Genomic DNA, 20,583 nt, shown 5'->3' with positions numbered 1-20,583 from the left:
TGCTCCTTTGCGTTGAAAGGAGTCAGTTGAGGTGGTTTGGGCATCTGGTAAGGATGCCCCCTAGCCGCCTCCCTAGGGAGGTGTTTCAGGCACGTCCAGCTGGGAGGAGGCCTCGGGGAAGACCCAGGACTAGGTGGAGAGATTACATCTCCAAACTGGCCTGGGAACGCCTTGGGGTCCCCCAGTCAGAGCTGGTTAATGTGGCTCTCGGGATAGGGAAGTTTGGGGCCCCCTGCTGGAGCAGCTGCCCCCGCGACCCGACTTCGGATAAACGGTTGAAGATGGATGGATGGATATTAATTCTTATGGTTTATATTTTTATGATTTCTTACCACTAAGATAATTATATTTTAATATATAGATTTTATAATTTGTCATATTTACATTTACATTTACATTTATTTATTTGACAGATGCTTTTATCCAAAGTGACTTACAAAAGAGGAAAACATCAGCGAATCATCTTAAGGAGACAGTGGTGCAAAAGTGCAATATTACAATGTTTCACTAGCATCAGAATAGTATTCAAAACATATACAAGTGCAAAAGTTTTTTTTATTTTTTTTATTTGTGTCTAGTTAAGTGCTATTGGAAAAGATGCGTTTTAAGTTTATATACTGTATATAATATATTATATACAGTATTAGGTCAGACTGTGATCATAGGTCCCCTGCACACTTATCAAATATTTAAACTCTGAAACTTTAAGAGACATGTGAGAATATTGGAATTTCTTTTTTTTTTTATTAAGGAAAATAAATAAATAATTAAGTGCATTTCTGAGGGGGAGATTTGGGATTTTGTTCTCTATTTAATCTCATTGCTGTCTAGGAGAAATAAATTGAGCTATTTTACATTCAACATATTTTTCCTACACTTTCAAAATATGTTTTTTTAATTGCATGTATGCATCATTTTCCCCAAACAATTCCTGTGAGACTATTCTAAATGATCCTTCAGTAATCAGGAACTGGCAGAGTGAATATTATTTCACGGTCACATCACTCAGAATCCAGGAAAAATGAAGGTGTTACAGCTAACAGTGTGATTTCATCATATCTTTCTTCAAACACTGCAATATACGAGACAATTACCGTAAATTAGTGAAGTAGATTCTCCTGTTCCAGGCTGGATTGTTATCTATTGAGGTTTCGGAGCAGTTTCTGCTTTTTATCGAAGGATTTAACAGCTTGAGTCTAATCAAAGACATTTTTCCCTCTGTGTTTTAGGCTAAAGAAATTCAATTAGTATAATTGGTCTGCTTATTATAGGCTGTAATGTGATGTGAGTGCTGCTGTTGTCAAACTTCACAGGCCATTTTAAACAGCCTTCTTAATTACAGGGAGAACTTTAATCGCAGTGTTTCAATTGTACAGTTGAGGAGGATATTCAAGCAATATTCTGGCTTTGTTTGCAATGTATGTTACAAAAGGTTTTAAATGGTGTGAGGGTGGGTCTCAGTGAGAGAGTGGAGGTCTGTGTTTAGGTTTATTGGTAGGAGATATTTCTTGTTTTAGTCATTCATATGTACCATAAGAGATTTTATTTTCCATGTACATATAAATGTTAAAGGGATAACTTCATTCATTGGACTTAAAAGGGGACCTTTAATGTTTGTGACACCGTTTTCTGTATACAATGAAAGTGGAGGATGATTTATACTGCTGAGCTCCAAAAAGGCAGAATAGCACCAAAAATCATGTCATCATGGCAGCTTGAGATATACAGTGTTCTAAGTTTTCTGAAGCCGTTGTGTGAGGAACTTAAGTTGTTAAAGTCTTTAATTTTTTTTTACATTTAAGTAGTTAATCACTGATATTTTTCCCTTCCCTCTGTACCTTACTGTAACCGCAATTTTGGCTTTCTTAAATAAAATGAGGTTATAAATGAATTTTGTGGTAATAAACATTATGCCACAAATGCTGTTTTGAGCTTAACTTCTTTTGAATCCTGAATATTCCTTTAAGAGCTCCTCAACAAACACTTAAACACCCTGTAGTTCTCAGCAGGACTCGTAGATCCATTTCTTTCCCTCTTGCCTTTTCCCCTACTTGTAGACTAAAGGGGTGGGAATTTTTGAGGTGCAATGACAACAAAATGGCTAACAAAATGACAAATGACAAATTGCACTTATGATCAATCATGGAGCCGGAAGTACAGTATGGTCTGGTGGATGGGCTAATGGAGTAGAGGCCTGAAGGTTCACCACTGGCTGCTCGGCATCTACAGTGGTGCCCTTGAGCGAGGCACTTCACCCAAATTGCTTCAGTAAACACTCCGTCGTAGAAATGAATGACAGTGTATGCAAACCAGACTGTCTGCTTTCTTTAGAAATAGGGAGATCTATCTTCTAAACCACTGGTGCTTAACTATATTTTCTTCAAAAAGAAAAAGAAAAGAAGTCACCACACAGTTCTAACACAATAAAACTGTATTACATTTGTCCTTAAAATGATTACAGTACCTTATGTACAGTGCTAAAAATAAACATCTCATGCTGGATAACACATAAAAAGAAAATCCATATACAATAGCAGGCAAAAAGTATTTTTTTTTTTTTTTTTTTTTAGATATGTACAACCAACATTTACAAATTAAGTTTGTCCTCATATTTTCTCTAGGCTATACCCTCAGTTTCAAAAGTGTAAACACGGCAAATAAAAGGATTATCTTAGAATAACGCCTCAATGTAGTAGGCTACAGTGGTGATTTCCTTGCGCTTGAGTGTCACCTTGTAAACAAAACCTGGAAAAGATCAGGCATTCAGGTGTTCTGTTGTTGCCTACAGTTTATGCAACCTGATTGTGTTTTAAAGAGGATTATGCCATCTGATCAACATGAGCTGCACAAAAAATATGACATTCAGAAACTGATACTCGTCACATCTGGAGAGAAGACAGTTGGTGACTGAGCAGTTATTAAATTTAGATATAAACATGTGAGGGATACAGCCTTGGAATTATGCGCAATGACAAAAAGCCTATTAAATAAATACAATGAAGAAAGTAACAACCCCCCTTGTTTTACAAGCCCACCAAACCCCGTCACATATGTGCCAAACCAAAATGTTTTAGTGTTCTCTTTTGATCACTAGGGTCTTTTAGGTATAAAACAGGGTGATAAAAGTTTTGCAAAGTTTGAACAATTTCACTAATGAAATAACATCACTAGATGTTGATGATGTTCCGGTCAGAAACTGGGTTCCCACATCTTTTGACCAATGAAATTCCATGATTTTACCATACATTTTCCAATCATTTGTGATTAGTAGATAATAATGATAAAAAATATTTGGTAGCACTTATCAATACGGTTCTATTTGTAAAGATTAGTTAATGCATTAGGTACGGTATCATGAACAAGCATCTGTTAATCTTGGCAAGTTAATTAATGAAAATACAATTGTTCGTTGTTAATTCATGTTCATATTGCATCAACTAATGTTGATGTATTCATCTGCCGTAAAAGTATTTCATTGTTATTAAAGTTAACAAATGTTGTTAGGTAATGTTATGAAACACAGCATTGTTATAAAGTGTTTCCAAAGACATTAGACTCAAATAGATCAATTTCTAGCCAAATAAATTCTTTAGAACTGTGAATAACTATTAAAATCTATATTAACAAAAGACATTTCCATGACTTTTCTAGGCCTGGAAACCACACTTTAAAATTCCCTGATATTTCCAGGATTTCCATAAATGTAGTAACTCTGAACACTGCCTTAAATATTAAAGTGTAAGGATGGCTGGCTCTGGCTGTTTTGAGAAAGGAAAAAAGGAATATTGTGGTAGAAAGAAAACGAGGATCCCCATTCAACCTGAGATCTTGCGTTGACATGGCTCTCTTTCTCCTTACAAACTTGTTCATGCCTTTTCACCATTAAATATCTAGATTAATTTCTATCTTTTTAGAAACTCTGTGGTCCTCAACCTGTATTGGAAGTTGAAATGGCATCATTGTGATTTGGACAGGGGTTTTGGAGTAGGGCTGTATTTGTCTGTGTGTGTGTGTTCACAAAATTGGGTCTTCATAAGGCCATCAGGCGGCGTCATTAAGACCACAGTCAAGGTCCACGACCACTTTTTCGAGGGCCTAAACTTTCTCCCACAAAAAAACATCTCTATGGCTAATCTGTACAGTATCATCCCTTATCTGGGGTCTTCATATATACAATGTGATTGGGGACAGCGGCTGGAGAGGACACTAGTGCTTTTTGTGTCTGATTGCATGTCCCCTTCAGGTCCTCTCTCAGCACTCTCCCCTCATGTGCCAGGATCGAAGCGGGGTCAGCGGACCTGCGGCGCATAGCCCTCCTTCATCAGACCTTCCTCGTAGTCTGTCTGGCACAAGATCATGTTGTTCTTCAGGAAGAACTTGTCTCCAACACAAAACCTGCATGGGCAAAACAAGAAAAAAAGGCAGTTCATTTAAGGATGTTTTGTTAACTACGGGCACGTTTATGCAGTGTTGGATGTAATCTGATTACACAGTTATTAGGTACTATAATCTAATAAACTTTTAGATTAACTAGAAATTAATCATTTCAATATTTAATGAGTGAAATGACAAGTGTCAGTAGAGAGCATTCTTGAGATGAAATACGAGATGTGATGTGTTAAAAAAACAGGAACATCAAGGTAAATAGCTCAATGTTTTCATTGTGCATCACAATTTAATTGAATCAAATTATGAAATAAGTACAAACACTATTAAATTGTTTGTAATTTGTGTGTATACATGACATTATCATTAGTAAGACAAAGGAGAATGCTATTTATTACCAAATCTGTCATTTCTACCACCACATGTTATCAATGAAAATATATAATTTGAGATGTGCTGGAAATGACATATGTTGGCTCAGACAAATTACAAAAATTCAGAAATCTGTTGTGATGCAAGTTACGTCCACTGTTGGACAGTGTTAGAACAGACATTTAACTAGTGAGAGTCTGAAAACTAAACAGTTTTAATGAGTTTTCTAAAAGTCCACAAGGCTAAAAGTGCCAATAGTTAAAGAAAACCGTAACACGAGAGGTAAAAAGAACTACTCATTATTATCGAACGTTGTAGACCTCCCCATAGACCGATGAAGACATGCTATTGCTAACTCTCCTTATCCCACCCCCTCAATATTAGTATGTGTCTTGTCCTGAGGACACATGGCTTGGATAGAGTATCTCTAGAGTGTATAATAAGAGTAAACTGCATCTTTTCCACCTGCAGTGGTTTCATAAATAAACCCCATAGATGGAGCGCAGACTCCACTGCTTTAGTGCTGCCCAACGGGCCACTGTCTCACTTGACCTTTCGAAAAGAAGATTATGTTGGTCAGGCAGAAGAGAAAGACAAAGAGAACAGCGGAGCAAGGGAACGAGAGTGAGAGTGCGTTTAGTGTGTCGAGTTGTCCTGAGGGCCGCTTATCTTGCTCGTAGCGAGAGTTCGACAAGGTCGGCGCACCAGCGAGTGTTCTGGTGTTTACTGGTGTGGCTGGCCATTGTTCCCAACCCAATCCCTCTCTCCCTGATTTCTCTTGAGGAGGACTGAGAAAAGAAAGTGTTTGAGTGTGTCTGCTGGTCCATCATCACAATTTTAAATCTGAATGAAAGTCTATGCTGAAGGCTGTATGGAAAATGCAATTTTTCAGCAAACAACAGAGATATACAATCCCCTTAAAAAGTCCCAATCTATCACTAATTAGGAACTTTAAAACAGTGAGTGAATTACGTAATGACTTTCAGGGTGGTGGACATTTTATAAGGGTTTACCTAAATTTTAATCTCTGCACAGTTACTGTAGCTAAACATACTCTTAAATGTATTTATTTTAAATAAAAAAATTACATTTTATGAAGACATTGGAAAGGGACAAAAAGTCATTTTACTGACCTTGTGGTCCTTTTATTTTACATTTTAAGATTACTCATAATTTGCACCCTAACTTTTGAAAACATGTTCCAAAAAGTTTCGAACTCATCTAAGAACTATTACCCTTTCCATCATTCTTGAATATAATGAGCGAGCGAGAGAATGCTTCGTAAACGGCACTCTTCTTTCTTCCTCCCTCACAAAAAAAAAAAAAAACAACTCTGAAAAACTTTCTATTCGTTACACATGGCAATGTCAAGCAGGAAGGCACAGCCATTAGTTTGGAGCAAGTATCAACAAGTAATATCCATTAATCGCGCTTGCTGACATGGAGATTAACACAAAGCAGAGGTGTGCTTAATGTAATGGTGTCATTCACTCCAATAAAAACGTCCTGAATGACACATTCTTGCTAGGAATCCATTAGTGTCTGTCTTCTGTGACATGCTGCCCCTCTCCACCTCCTCTTTTGAGCAGCTCCATCTCGCTCGTCCTTTCTTTTTCCATCTCCCTCTCTCTCTATCTCTCTAGGCTAATAGGATCTTTCTGTTTATTTACAGCCCGTGTTTTCTGTTCCCTCTTAGCCTCGTCGCCGCCCCGTTTCACAGCGCCCAAATTGTTTCTGCTTGGTGAAATGTCAACAGCGTTTGTGACATCTGTGTGCCAATTATGACGAGGATATTGCAGTCAGCCCATCAGAGGTAGCAGTAATAAATGCCCTTGTTCTGCCCTCCGTTTTTCTGCGCGTGCAGTCATTAACGATCACAACACGTTCCGAGCACCTACATTACCCGTAGCTTGATGCGTCCCCCCTTGCCCTCCCCGTTCAATCTCTCCTCCCTGATGAGGTCAACTTCAGATTGCTTTAATTGCTTTTTAGTATTTTCCATCAAGTGGAGGGGAAAAAAGTAAATGTGCCTGCTATAAAGAGTTTTCGACCCTTTTTATGTGTTTTCACAATTAACTATAGGGCTGTGCAGGTACATACAATTGGGTCCACTTTGGGAGTCCAAATGTATTTGGAATTCAAAATCTAATATAAACCTGGAAATAAACACATTTTTGGGATTTTGAAAAATGTAATAAACCGAAGCTTTATGATGTAAAATGAATAAGAAATATTTAATATTATGACATAATCACAAAGTCACAAATCAAATAAGCAAATCTGTAACATTTACCAAGTTAACTCCTTAGTACAAAAGCTCAGATTTCTTTGCAACCATTGAAGCACACAAGATGCTCTTTGAAACATTCTCAAATCATACTGGAATAGCATGGATTTTCACTCAGATTGTTATGCTGACAATATCTTTTTTTAACACACAAAAAAGGTATTAACTAAGAAGAATTAAAAATACAGGCATTTTCACTAGTGGTATCATACTTCTGGACCCCACTATATATCAATATATTGTGATTCTTTTCCCTCACAATATTGCCTCAATAATTTTGATCCTCACATTAATATGATATGATGTGCATTCATATTTCCTAAAGTTCAGCTAATGAAAGAATAGGGTTAATTTGTGATTCTATCATGCTATTATGATGTATTGAATTGTGACACATGTATCGCATCATGATGTAGTTGTCGACACCTACAGTAGCATTAATTAACAATGCCTACTCGTTCTCCCAGACTCTTTCTTTTCTTTCTCTGACGTTCCTCCATTTATACCTCGCTGACTCTCTCTCTCTCTCTCTCTCTCTCTCTCTCTCTCTCTCTCACTCTTTCTACTTTTCCTCAGGTGTGACAGTAATGATGAATATGTCTATTGAGACCCATCTTGTTAAAGAAAAGATGGCTTCTAAGTCATTGGACTTAATGATGTATGGCTTCATCAGCTATTTGCCTCTGAGGTCTGTGTTAACTAGAGTAGTAACATTCCTCTTCTGTGAAATAACATGCTGGAGCTGAGTAGCCGTGAGAGCACTAGAAATAGTGAGTGAAAGAGAGAGAGAGAGAGAGAGAGAGAACTGAATCAAGAAGGTAGGTCTATAGACAGAGAGAAAAGAAATCTGGAAGTACTCTTACTGAATGTCTTTGGATGTGAACAAGACATTATAGGACAGAACAGAATGGAATAGAATGGAACTGAATGCGGCAGCTCAAAAAAATGGAATACAGAGACTGTATAACAGAGGAGGAAACCACTCATAGGACTTCACTTAATATGACAGCTGTAAGAATGGAAGCCCACCATTCAGTAAAAAAGAGCCAATTGCCTATTTGATATAGGCATTATCTTTGTTTGTTTACTCTAGAGTGCACATGCGGATTAGTTTTGCTAGCATGATTTGAGCTTAAGAGGCTACATTTATGATACAATTAATGTCCAAATGTATTGCTAATTTAAAAGATATTATCAAAACGTATCTTGACAATTTTGGAGAAATCGGTCTTTCAATTCAAGTAGGTAGAAAATCAAGATGGACGCAGAGTGAGCTGACTCGCCTTAAATACTTGCCCATGAAATGGCTTGACGAGTGCAATTTTTTTTCCCTGTTTTGGCATTCCAATTAAATCAGGTAGTTTGAGCAGGAAATATTGTTTGTGCTTGTCCTTTAAAAAAATAATAAAAAAATAGGGTTACTTCACAGCTATGAACCTTGATTTGCTACCTGCTATTCAGATGCAGGTCGTGTTATGGGATGGGATTTAAAGGGAGGTTTTAAATACGCAAATCTATATGTGAATTTTGCCAACGTTCAGGAGTACACTAGCATATATATGGCCTCAAAGTGAATAGACATGGACAAAAAGCCACACAACTTTGGGATGCAACGGCATGGTTTCTTCAAATGAGTGAAGACTATAACTGAGGTACACTGAACCCTCTGAGAGACCACTGTCTGTGGTGTACAGGCTGTGGTGTACAGTTCTTGAGCATGCATGGCCCAATTTGGTTCGAGTTCTCCAGACACTTCGACAAGAACAGTGATCCATACTAGTGACCTCTCTACCCTGCCACCAAGGCCCTGGCCTTCTGTGCATCTCCTGGGATGGCTCTCAGCAGCGCAAACCAGGCTCATCACCAGGAACTGGGACTTCTGAGGCTGGCTGATGAGGCCCGAGTGGATGACAGGCTAATCGATAGGCTGTCCCCCCAGGGTTGATCTGTGGCTAACGGCTGATTAGAGTCTCAAGACCACACAAACATGCTACTGTGGTAGTAACCCCAATCCCTGTTAACCAAGCTGATGGTGTGATTTGTAATCATGTAATTCTTTCCTCATTAAAAAAAGAAAATAATTGCAATTTTGAAACATATTTATGACCATTCACATGAGATATGAAGACTCCAGTCATATTAGTAACCTTATAAAATCTATTTTATTCTACATGGAGAGATGGGGGCTGACATGTTAGGATCACATGACCAGATGAATAGTGCTCGCTTAAATCACAGTAACCACCATGTTATTGGAAACTTTCTCTAATAGATTAATTTAATTATGACTGACTGTGAATAGACGATTTCTGCATTTCAACCATTGACTAGCAAAATAAAAATGGCACGCCATAACAAAAAAGGTTGCCGACCCCTGTAGATGTTAATGTCCAAAACAACATGTATAAAACAAACTACTGAGTGCACATTTAAAGTAAATAGGGTCATTTTTGATTTCATGTTGACTTAAACCTTTAATATATAATATGAAGCACACCAGTATATGAAAGTGTGCCCTTTAGTTTATGGTTTTCAGATTTAAAAACAGAGCTAAAACTAGTTCAACATCCTCTTTGGTAAAATCAAGCTAATCACGGCTTGTGTTTAAAATTTTCTTGTCTTAATTGTACATTTGTGTGGGTTGTCCTGACTAATGAATCTGCTCTAGAGGAGCTGGTGGCTTTGCTGATGTGTGTGGGAAAAGCAGGGTGGCCCTGCTGTATTAAAAGCTTGATTGTAATCATTTAAGCATCCAACGGCAATGTCGGGCCATTTCCGACCCTCATTGAAGAGAATAATTATACTGTGTGACCTCTACTGACCCAAAAGCCTGCTCTCAGCATCAGAATGTCTATTCGACGTCATTGATGCCGAGCTGAGCATTTGGTAAGATGGATTAGATGGCTCTTTTAAAGGCCACGGCCTCTTTAATAATGTTTAAGGGAGGGAAATGAGAATGCAGAGTGCAGAGATGGGATGTATATGAAAGAAGACAGAGGGGGAACAGAAGACAAAAGCAAAATCAATGCAATATAAATTTGCACAAAAAACTATATTTAAATGGATAGTTCACCCCAATTTTTTTTTTATTTCTATCAATTACTCACAAGCATGTTGTTTTTCAAAGCCACATGACACCCCAAAGGTGTTTTTTTATTAACGTAGAAAGTGCACGATACAAAAGAAACAAAACCCAAAACTTAAACCTGAATTTGGCTCGACTGGCACTTCAAAAAAATAAATAATAAATAGCGACCAATATTGTATTTCTCTAAAATATCTTCTACCATCAAAGACTCTTGAAACAGTCTTGTTGTTTGTGTTGATGTTTATCAAAGAGCATCACAGTGATCACTGCACTGGTTTGAGCTTGTATTCGAGTAATGTGCAAAGCTGTCACAATGATGGACGCATCATCAAAAGCCCTGCTGTTCCTTTATCGTCCTTTTCTCTTTTGGAGGAGTCCATCAACATTTGCAAGGCTTTCTCAAAAAGCACTGGCAGAAAAACAAAGTGTCCGAGACACGTCGGTGGCATGTGTCTTTGGAGATAATGTCTCTTCAGCTTGTTGACAAATTAATTTGCTCTTTGTCAAATGAGGGGTATTTGCATATCAAACTTTTGATGCGCTGCTCTCTCGGGTAATGCTGAGAAATTCGAGATCTGATGTTGAGTCTCTTCTTGACCATTAAAAATTCACTAAAGGTTCTAAAGTACCAGGTTTAGTCAAGAAAAACACAAGATGGTTTGTTTATTGTATGTACAGTGGCACCCAAAAATATTTGGACACTCAAAGGGGCATTCAGTAGTTCTCTAGCTAGCATTAGCGTTGCTCATCTTCGTGTACGTTAAGTACCAATGTGAAAGTGGTGTTACACACTGTACTGGCATTTATCGATGTGGATAAGCATGATCATCTCTGCTGCCCCCGCCTGCTTTGGAATATCATTTGCATCTGGATAATGTTGGAGTTTGAGGTAATTTCTAAAGTTATTTATTACTACTATAATACAATTGCTTTGCCTAAAAACAAATGTCAGAATTCAAGCTAACAGACTTCTAAGGTTAAGGACAGATTATTATTGTTCTTCATATCAATAATCTTTGGAGACTGTCTACATTTATCATTATTTCTAAAGACAGTTATTACCTTTATTAGAGAACTGCTTAGCATAAAATAAACCTAAATTTGTACTTTTGTATGTACATTAACTATGTACATGTTCTGCTAACTTTAAACAACCACAAAGTGTCCAAATAATTGTTATGTCTAATTTGAAACCGTATATCTGTTGTGTTATAATTTAAGACCTAACAAATGTCTTTTTGTGAAACATTTTGTTTTAAATTATTTTCTTTCCATGTGGTTTGATATTTGTTATCTAATGCAATGAAATTCATAAATTTTTTAAATGTGGTTTAAGTGTCCAAGTACTTTATGGGACTACTGTATTTTTATTGTGTCAAATCTGTGCCAAAGGTCTTCAGAGGACACCAAAGTAAATCCATCATTTCACCAAAACATCCAAAATTGTCAATAAACCAACAGAATGTTCAAGTCCCAGTCTGAGATATAGGCAATTACGTTGTAGCACAAGCACCATGCCATAAATCTTGTGGTGAACACCAGAGAAATTGTGATGGGCGGATGAAAGATGCAGCGAGGTCTCGTCAGGATCACGACGGATTTATTAAACAGTTGATCGGTTGGCCTAATGTAAAAAGAAAGATTTTGCCTGGGTCTAAATGGGCTTTAATGTTGCCCAAGCGGGTAGACCTGTCTGATGAAGATTAGCTGACTTCTTAGATTAGGTGAGCTTGGTTCGTGCAGTCAAGTGAAGTGGCAAGACAATAACCCGTTGCTAATTGAGCGTAACCAGATCCTGCAATATGCCTCTCTTTGTGGACTGCCCTCTGGCACCTGTGTGTTTGCCTTTTTGTGTATGAAAACTCTGTGTGAGTTTCGTTTTTTTGCCTTACTTTACAAGGTCTTTTGCAGATTCTAAGACAAATGGTAATTTTTTTATTATAGTGAATGAGGACAAACAAAGCAATTTGCCCAATATGATGAAGTCAACAAATCACACAATGATAAAAATGCAGAACATATAATATTCAAAATATTGTATTGCTATTCTGTAGGAATTAAAAATATGGGTTCCAGGTTTGTTTAAATGATACATAGTCACCTTTTAATATATGTAATTGGAGTGCATTGTAAACAAATTGAGCCATTCATTTATTAAAAGTTTTGTTATATCTTTCAAGTAAAGTATCTTGGTTTTTTCAGTCAAAGAAATTAAAAGGAATGGTTTGAGATCCTTAGAAATATTAATGCTGACAGACCTCCAAGTAGAAATATTGTGGGACACTCAGGGATGCTGAGGCCAAGAATTTCTGTAAGCTAATGCCAATGATCCATTGTTGGGTTGGAGCTGCTATATATTTGTCTGTGGAAATTGCAATTTTATATAATAAAGACACAATTGGTTTTAATACAAGTGCTTGATAGGAGGGTTATAATTTTCCAAGGTTCCGGAGCCAGCTGATTTTCTTATAACTTATTTTTATTGTAAGTTTTGAAAATGAGCATGATTGGGTATGTTGTATTTTTACTGCATAAGGTCAGAGGTCATGAACAGGCCTTTTTAACTTACTTTTTAAGCCTAGAATGAATCAGCAGTGGTTGTAGCTACCCCAAAAATATTTAATAATTAATTTATTGGAGGGATATTTTGTGTTCTCGGACAATTCATGTAGCTTGAAGGTCACTGCTCCAATGTATTTAAGCCGTTTTGGATAAAAAAAGTATAGATATTTTTTTTGTCGTTCCTTTTTTTGGTAGGGTGGTTGTTGCACAAATAATTTTTGGTCCATTGGTCATTGGCTCAAATCATCAGAAAGAGGAGTTCATGAACTACAGAGTTGGTGGGATTTATTATGGCCATTGTGCCCTGGAATAAACTGGGCAAAACCCCTATGGATAAGTAAGTATATGCCATACACCAGCTTTTGGAAGTATAATGGTGGGCATACAACTATGCCAGCAATCCAATGGTTGCCGTTTCAAGCCCCATTGGGGTGATTCATGAACCGGAGAGTTAGCCACTATCACGGCTATGAGCAATGTGATTTTGCTCCAGGGGGGCTGTAGTATTTATACCAATGTAATTTCAGATTCTTTGGATAAGAAAATGGCAGCCAAAACCACCTTTTGGTGGTGAAGTTGTTGTTGAACAACAGGGCTCGTAATCCGAAGGTCATTTTTCAAACCAGAATGGGCGATTTGTGAACTGGAGAGTTACTGGGATTCCCTATCAGCATTGTGCCCTCGAACAAGAAAAAAAAAAGGGGTGCTAAAGGGACTGTCCTTGTAATACATATACTGTAAGATACTATAGATAAACAACTGTCATATCCAAATTACAATTGAGCTTTTTGTTCTTTAAATTCCACAAATCTGTACACACATATTAAGTACAGTTTTATGTTTACTTGCAAAAATACTGTAGAATGTGTTCAAGACTTCAAAGTCCCCAGAGATGAAAAACATGGGTTGGTAGGACTTACCTCTGGTTACACAGCTGGCAGGCAAAGCAGTCCAGGTGATAGACATTTTCCTTGGCTCTCATGACCATCTCGAATGCTGGAATGAGTTTACTGCATGCTGCACAGTTCCCCGTCACACCAAACAACCTGGCAGATTTAAAAAGAGTTTCAGCCTTCACTCTGAAATCATCTGACCATCCATATCTATGCTGAGGTCAAACAGCATTACTATGGGTTGCAGGGGCATACTTTCCTAGTTTTTAGGGCTTACACATGACCTCTTCACCCTTTCATAATGCATCCTTATCAGTGTAGGTGAATAACCAACTAAAAGTAGTGACACTACTGACTTAACATTTTCAGAGGTGAGACAGTATAACTGCTGTTTTCAAAATTGGGTAGCTTTTGACTCAGCTACCCCATTATAATGACTTACGACTCATAATTTAGAATGTTCAGTATGTTTTTTTAGTTGTATTTAGTGTAAATGTATCTGTTCAATTTAATGGCATCACCTAAATATTAATTAGACAATCTTTTATTTAATTAAATAATATCATTAAATATTTAAAGATATTAAAAAGCTTCAATGTAGTTAGCTAATTTTCGTAAGTAACTTTTAAGGGTCTAAGTATAAGAAATGTTCAGAATTTAAAAAAAAAAAAATGCAAGCTCAATCAACAGTATTTGTAGCATAATGTGCATTACCACCTAAATTCATTTTGACTCATCCTCACTTACTAAAAAAAGAAGAAAAATAGAGAGACAAAATCGTGGTTAAAGTAAGGCACTTACAATGAAAGTGAATGGGGCCAGTCCATAATCATTAAAATACACACTGTTTTAAAGTTTAGGAACAAGATTTAGGAACACTCATTTATAAAAAAAATAAATTATAAAAAAGAAGCAAAGTCAGGTTTACAGTAAGGCACTTACAATTGAAGTGAATGGGCACTTACAATGGAATTGAATGGGGCCAATCCATAAGCATTAAAATACACATTGCTTATAAGTATAGCTACAAGACGTAAATATTTAAACAAAATCAGGGATTCACCGATGTTATAGGGTTTTTTTCATGTTATGTTGTCATGACAACAAAGTTGTCATATTGGAAATAAATGTACAAAATGTATTTATTAGTAAGTTAATTTATCACACTAAAAATCATGTTAACACATACTATTTTTACGTCTTGTGGCTATACTTTAGAAGAAATTAGCATTTTATCACTTCTGGATTGGCCTCATTCACTTCCATTGTAAGTGCCCATTCACTTCCATTGTAAGTTGTATTGAACCCAGAACATTCCTTAAATTGCTTTATAAGTAGCTTGTAGCTTGAAAATCTACAGTACAGTTTTAATGGATCTTCCCCAAAATTGACCCTTACAAGATTTCTTGGAGTAAGGTTAGAAATGACTAGTCAGTTGCAATGGTAACATCACAGAGATGACTGGGCTGAGTAAGGTTAGCACCACAGAGCAAGAGATTCATCGCAACAGTAGTCACTGCCCAGGGACGACCCTATTATTTCCTAGCCTGCTCGCAGAACATTAGAGAGAGGATTCATTAGGGATTCATGGCTGCGACCTAGAGTGAGTAAAAGGGGGAAGGGGAAAAAGAAATATCTGATAACGAAATCATATAAGAAAATAACCTATTAGGCGGACTTCTTCAGGCACTTTTACCCGTCGTTGTTAAAATGATAAAACTACATGCCACTCTCCGGCTCTGTAAGAGATCACAATCTGATAAATGATCTTGGGGCCTGGGACATGCAGGGTTGTTTATTAACCTTCAGAAACTATGTTTCCCACAGGCAAATATAAAAAAGTGAGAAGCAGATAGATTGTGCCCTCATGAATACCTACAAAATTAAGGGCTACTGTCAACACACCTTCAGACAATGAAGGATATCTCCTATTGCGTTCTAAGTAATTGGGGAGGAAACAAGACTTCATTCCATGGATTGGTGCAGATTTAATTAAAGGAATTATGTAGTTTCCTTTGAGCTGTCTAAATATACTGTAGACACATTTGTGTTATCTCGTCTTCAGTATTTTTAGCGGAAAAAGAAGGCCTCAGTATGAAATGGGACCAATTTTACTCCGATCTTGCAACTGATCTAAAAGATCTAAACATAAATATAAGATAATAGATTAATTGTAAGATAACTCTTCAACTGACTTGCATAAATAATGAATTAAAAAAATGAGTATGCCATGGGTATAAAGACTCCCATATTTAAAGACTCTTCTTGTAAGAATGACTGGTTTAGAGTATCATTAAAGTGCACTAAAGCTTTCAGCTAATGAATGATAGATGATATCCATATGAAAAAATGATGCTTGAAGGTCTTTTTGTTATCAGGTTGAATCAAAGCAGCATTGCTTTTGCCACTCTAGCAAGATGTGAGCTCAGACTTCTCATTTTGTGCAAATTTAAAGTAACCAATACCGTTCTTTGAATAGGACAGTCATGCTTTTTTGCTTTGAGTATTTGGTCATGCAGGATTTTACACAAACAATTCAACAACAAAACTTGGATTCAATGCAACTTGAATTCTGCAAATGACAATCATGAGAAGCACAGATGTCAGAAAGGTGACACATTCTTGCATGGTTGTTAAACCAGCAATAAGTTGAAGATCTTGATATACAATGGTGACCTCTTGGGGATTTATTTCCCAACTTTTTTCATGCAGAATTGAACTATTCCCTTGTTTAAAAACGGATTCACTTCTGGTCAGTATTTTCACACATTACATTCCTTTATTATTGAGAAAAGGTCTTGGCACTTCACTAAAATGGTTTTGCCATCCAACTGATAAAAAATATATCTTCAATCTTCGTGATTACAAAGTGTAACACATGCACTGGTCATCTTGTATAAACTGGGCACTTTGCACCAAAACTGAGCAAAATGTGGTTGTAATAGGTTTTAATAAGTAAAATGTACCTCCCTAACCTAACCTAAAACTTTACTCTAAACCTAACCAATAGCGTCCAAAAAGATACATGAGAGTTAAAAAAACAAACATCCTGACCCTTAACCAACACCTAACCAATATTGTTTTAACATACACATTTTAAATGAAAAAAAAAAACAAAGAAACAACACACATTTACTGAAGCAACCATATGCTTTCACGCTTCTATGCCATTATCACTGTTGTGCGTCTTTGACTAGCCTCAAACCATGAACATCAAATCCAAAGTCCAACGCTCTAGATGGTGAGCTACCAAGCAAGCTAATGATGAAGGAATAAGGGTGTATATGTAAGTGGGTCTGTAATACAAGTGTTAAAATATTTCGGTTTTCAAATCCTGGTTACAGTAAAAGAGTTTGATATCATAACATGGGGGAAAAATACATTTCTATAAAGTCATACTCACCAATTGTCCTCGTGATTTGTGTGACAATGATTAAACCACACAGTTGTTGTAGCACCTCTAGTATTCATTTCACCATGGACACTAAAGTAACGTAAAGTGGCACTTAGATTTTTATTTAATTTTGTAAAAATGGTAACATTTATATTTACATTTCTGCATTTTTATACTGTACAAACTATATATTCTATCCCCTAAACCTCACAGAAAACTTTCTGCATTTTTACATTTTCAAAAAACATAATTTAGTATGATTTATAAGCTGTTTTTCTCAAGGGGACCGACAAAATGTCCACACAATGTCAAACATTTTGGGTTTTACTATCCTTATGGGGACTTTATGGTCCCCACAAATTGATAAATACACTCACGCACGCACACACACAACAGTAACATAATACTCTGAACTTTATCACAACAACAGTTTTGGCGGAAACAAATCTCTCTCTGGTGGTAGAATTCCACAGATATTAGAAAGACCAGCTGCAGATACAATCAGGGGACTGTTTTCTAAATACCTAACGTCTCTCCATACAGAAGACACTTTCAGAGAGGTCTGTTTCAAGCCCAACAGGAAAAGGGGAGGGACAGGAAGATGGATGAAGCCCTACCTGCCACTTGTCTTTCACCGGTCTGCCAGTTTGATGCCTCAGACGCTAATGGCTCTCAAGGGAGGCGGCAAATTAAGCGTGCTTGGCTTGTAATGAATTCAGAGGTACGTGTTCTCTAAATGTTTTGCTCTTGGTTCAATCTAGTTCATAGCTCAGTCCAGTTTTCCTTCAGCATTCTGAGGCTGTCTAATATTAGTAAAACATTATGAAGGAAATCACATTGCATTCGACATAAATGCTGACAAAATGGCATGTTTATTTCAATTGGCTATAGAAGCAGCGTGAACTTAAAATTCATCACGACTCAGATCAGTAAGTTAAAAGAGAATGTACAATCAGTAGCACCTGTTTGGACTCAAAAAGGGTTGGAGGTGCAAGGTGGCTTTTCACAGTTGAATGGCACCTATTTGATGAGAGGAAAAGAGACACCAATTAAATTAATCCACAAGGCTTTATCCTAGTGGTAGCAGTAGTGAGGCACAAGCATGCAGCTTTACTGTAATCATTAAACAAGTGCCCCACTGGAAATGCATGAGAGATGTCACCTCAATCTCTTCATCATGCTACAAAATCCTGGTAAATAATTCTCCATTAAACTAGACCCCTCTGGGATTCTAATATGCAAGTAACTCTGATAAGCCCAAAAATGTGGCCCAAACTGTATCATTTTAGATTCCTTTTTTGAATCTGCGAGTGTGTTAACAAGTATAACACTACACTTCCCTGGTCTTGATATCAAAACCTAAACAGTGACAATAAAGGAGTTTACATGCAATGCAAAATCAGGGTAACCGGACAAAAATTCCAGTCTCAGTCACTATTCACTGCATCTTTTATCTGCTACAGCAGTGAACTAAGGCTGTCATTCTGCTAACTCTCCTTTTGTGTTCTACGAAAAAACAAACAAAAAAACAACAACATGTGGAACAACATGACGGTATGTAAATGACAAGTGGTATTTTTGGGTGAAATATCCCATTTAGTGTCCACACGACCTTCCACATGATCGTCTTGTTTAGCGTCAGTGTAAGATTGTGCATATAAACACATTTCAAACAAAACAAAGCATTTATCAGAATCGACAGGCTTGTATTAGTTTAGCTATGTTTGCTTGGGCATTTTCATTTTCTCCCCTTTTTTCCCTAATTTGGAATGCCCAATTCCCAATGCACTCTAAGTCCTCGTGGTGGCGTAGTGACTCAATCCGGGTGGTGGACGATGAATCTCTGTTGCCTCTGCGACTGAGATGTCAATCAGTGCATCTTATCACGTGACTTGTTGAGCGCGTTACCACGAAAACATAGCGCATGTGGAGGCTTCACACTATTCTCCGTGGCATCCAGGCACAACTCACAACGTGCGAGGATGCATTATACATTACAGTGACCACGAGGAGGTTACTATATGTGACTCTACCCTCCCTAGCAACCAGGCCAATTTGGTTACATAGGTGACCTGGCTGGAGTCACTCAGCACGCCCTGGATTCAAACTCACAACTCCAGGGGTGGTAATCAGCGTCTTTACTTGCTGAGCTACTCAGGCCCCCTTACTTGCTTGGGCATTTTCTGAAAATCAAGGACAACAAATTAAGCATTATTTTTTCCTTTCCTTTCTGTTCTGTTTTTTTATTTAAGGGGAAAAACAAGAATGATAACACTGCCACCTCCAGAAGCATTTGAAATTCTGACAGCGGCTCCCTCTTCCCACTCTCTCCCTCTGCCACCCCCGCATCTGCTCCGGCCTCAGCGTGCATTCATCAGCTGCCGAATTAGAATTTGTTTCCTCACAAACCATTGATCATAGGCCTATTACCAGGCAAATGACAGTTAATTACCCACTACATTAACCACCGGGACCCAGGGACCGGCCGCCTGTGCCATCAGTCACCGTGATGAATGTGGCAAGTTCAGTAATGCACGGCCGTTTTTGCGTCCGCCTGCCACACTGAGAGCAACCCCTGGATCTCACTTCTCGGCACCCAGGGAAAATCTATGGCAATCTGCATAATTACAGGCTCAGGGTTAATAACAGACAAATGATTTGTTGCGTCTCAAACAGCAGGCTCTCTCACTGCTAACATGCGGCACTGTGTCTGCAGCTAGTGTCGCCGCAAACTTTTAACGTCAATGTTTACTATGGAGGGGGGTAGGGAGGAAAGTGTGGTACTCATGGAGGTGGAGAGACAAAAAAAGTTGGGATTGGTGGATTAATCCTGAAATATTAATACTTTAGATTAATGTTGTCAAAAGTACCGGTACTTCGGTACCGAGTCGATACTAAAATAAAAAAGATGTAACAATACCAGTGTTTCTGCAGTACCAACAGTGCCGAGCACTCACTCTATCCTGTACCAGCACACAGTATGACTGACACATGACTGTTTTAAAATGCTCACAGGCTTATTTTGAACATGTGATCTGTTACTCCTTGTACACTGAAATGGTCAATTAATCAAATTAAAATCGTGACATGTCCTTGTGTGATTTATTAAACCACTAAAGGCTGCAATCTTACTGTGGACGAGCAGCGTACTTTAAATAAATCCAACCACTCATCCACTAGAAACTCCACAGACATTGAGAATCATTCACGTTGTATGAGATGACAGAAAGAGCAGAGGACTTATTCATTGTGAATCATGTAAAATATATATTTATATAATTAAAATCACAGCATCTGCACTTGAATCTCAGCTCTGTTTTATTTATATTGCATTTAAAACAACAGAGTTGACCAAAGTGCTTCGCAGTAATAAAATGTACAACATTACAACATTTCAAAATTACCACATACACAAACACCTGTAATCTAAAATACAAACACTCCAAAAGTGTGTCCTAAATTTAATTTGTCAGACTCAAAGGCCAGTGTAAAGAGATGAGATTTCAGATGTGACTTAAGTTTTCAGTGACGGCCCAAGCCGTCTTCCACCCCCTGAGAATGATTCGCCTGGCAACCATAACTCCGGCCAGGACCCAACATT

At 37.6% G+C, this 20,583-nt stretch overlaps 1 protein-coding gene across 4 annotated transcripts in view; it reads right to left on the bottom strand.

Annotated features, from left to right (window-relative positions):
- Window positions 1-2,470: 2,470 nt before the first annotated feature.
- LOC127639121 (LIM domain only protein 3) overlaps window positions 2,471-20,583 on the bottom strand; it is a 58,560-nt gene continuing 40,447 nt past the window's right edge. For all 4 annotated transcript variants that reach the window (XM_052120983.1, XM_052120984.1, XM_052120981.1 and 1 more), the window contains exons 3-4: window positions 13,616-13,741; window positions 2,471-4,395 (exon numbers count right to left, since the gene is read on the bottom strand). In XM_052120983.1, coding sequence (XP_051976943.1) covers window positions 4,290-4,395; window positions 13,616-13,741 — 232 coding nt within the window. In that variant the 3' untranslated portion in view covers window positions 2,471-4,289. The remainder of the gene's footprint in view (window positions 4,396-13,615; window positions 13,742-20,583) is intronic.

This window comes from Xyrauchen texanus, chromosome 47 (assembly GCF_025860055.1).
Source record: "Xyrauchen texanus isolate HMW12.3.18 chromosome 47, RBS_HiC_50CHRs, whole genome shotgun sequence".
In the NCBI taxonomy this organism is placed as follows: Eukaryota; Metazoa; Chordata; class Actinopteri; order Cypriniformes; family Catostomidae; genus Xyrauchen; species Xyrauchen texanus.
This window is presented reverse-complemented; position numbering and strand designations above follow the sequence as displayed.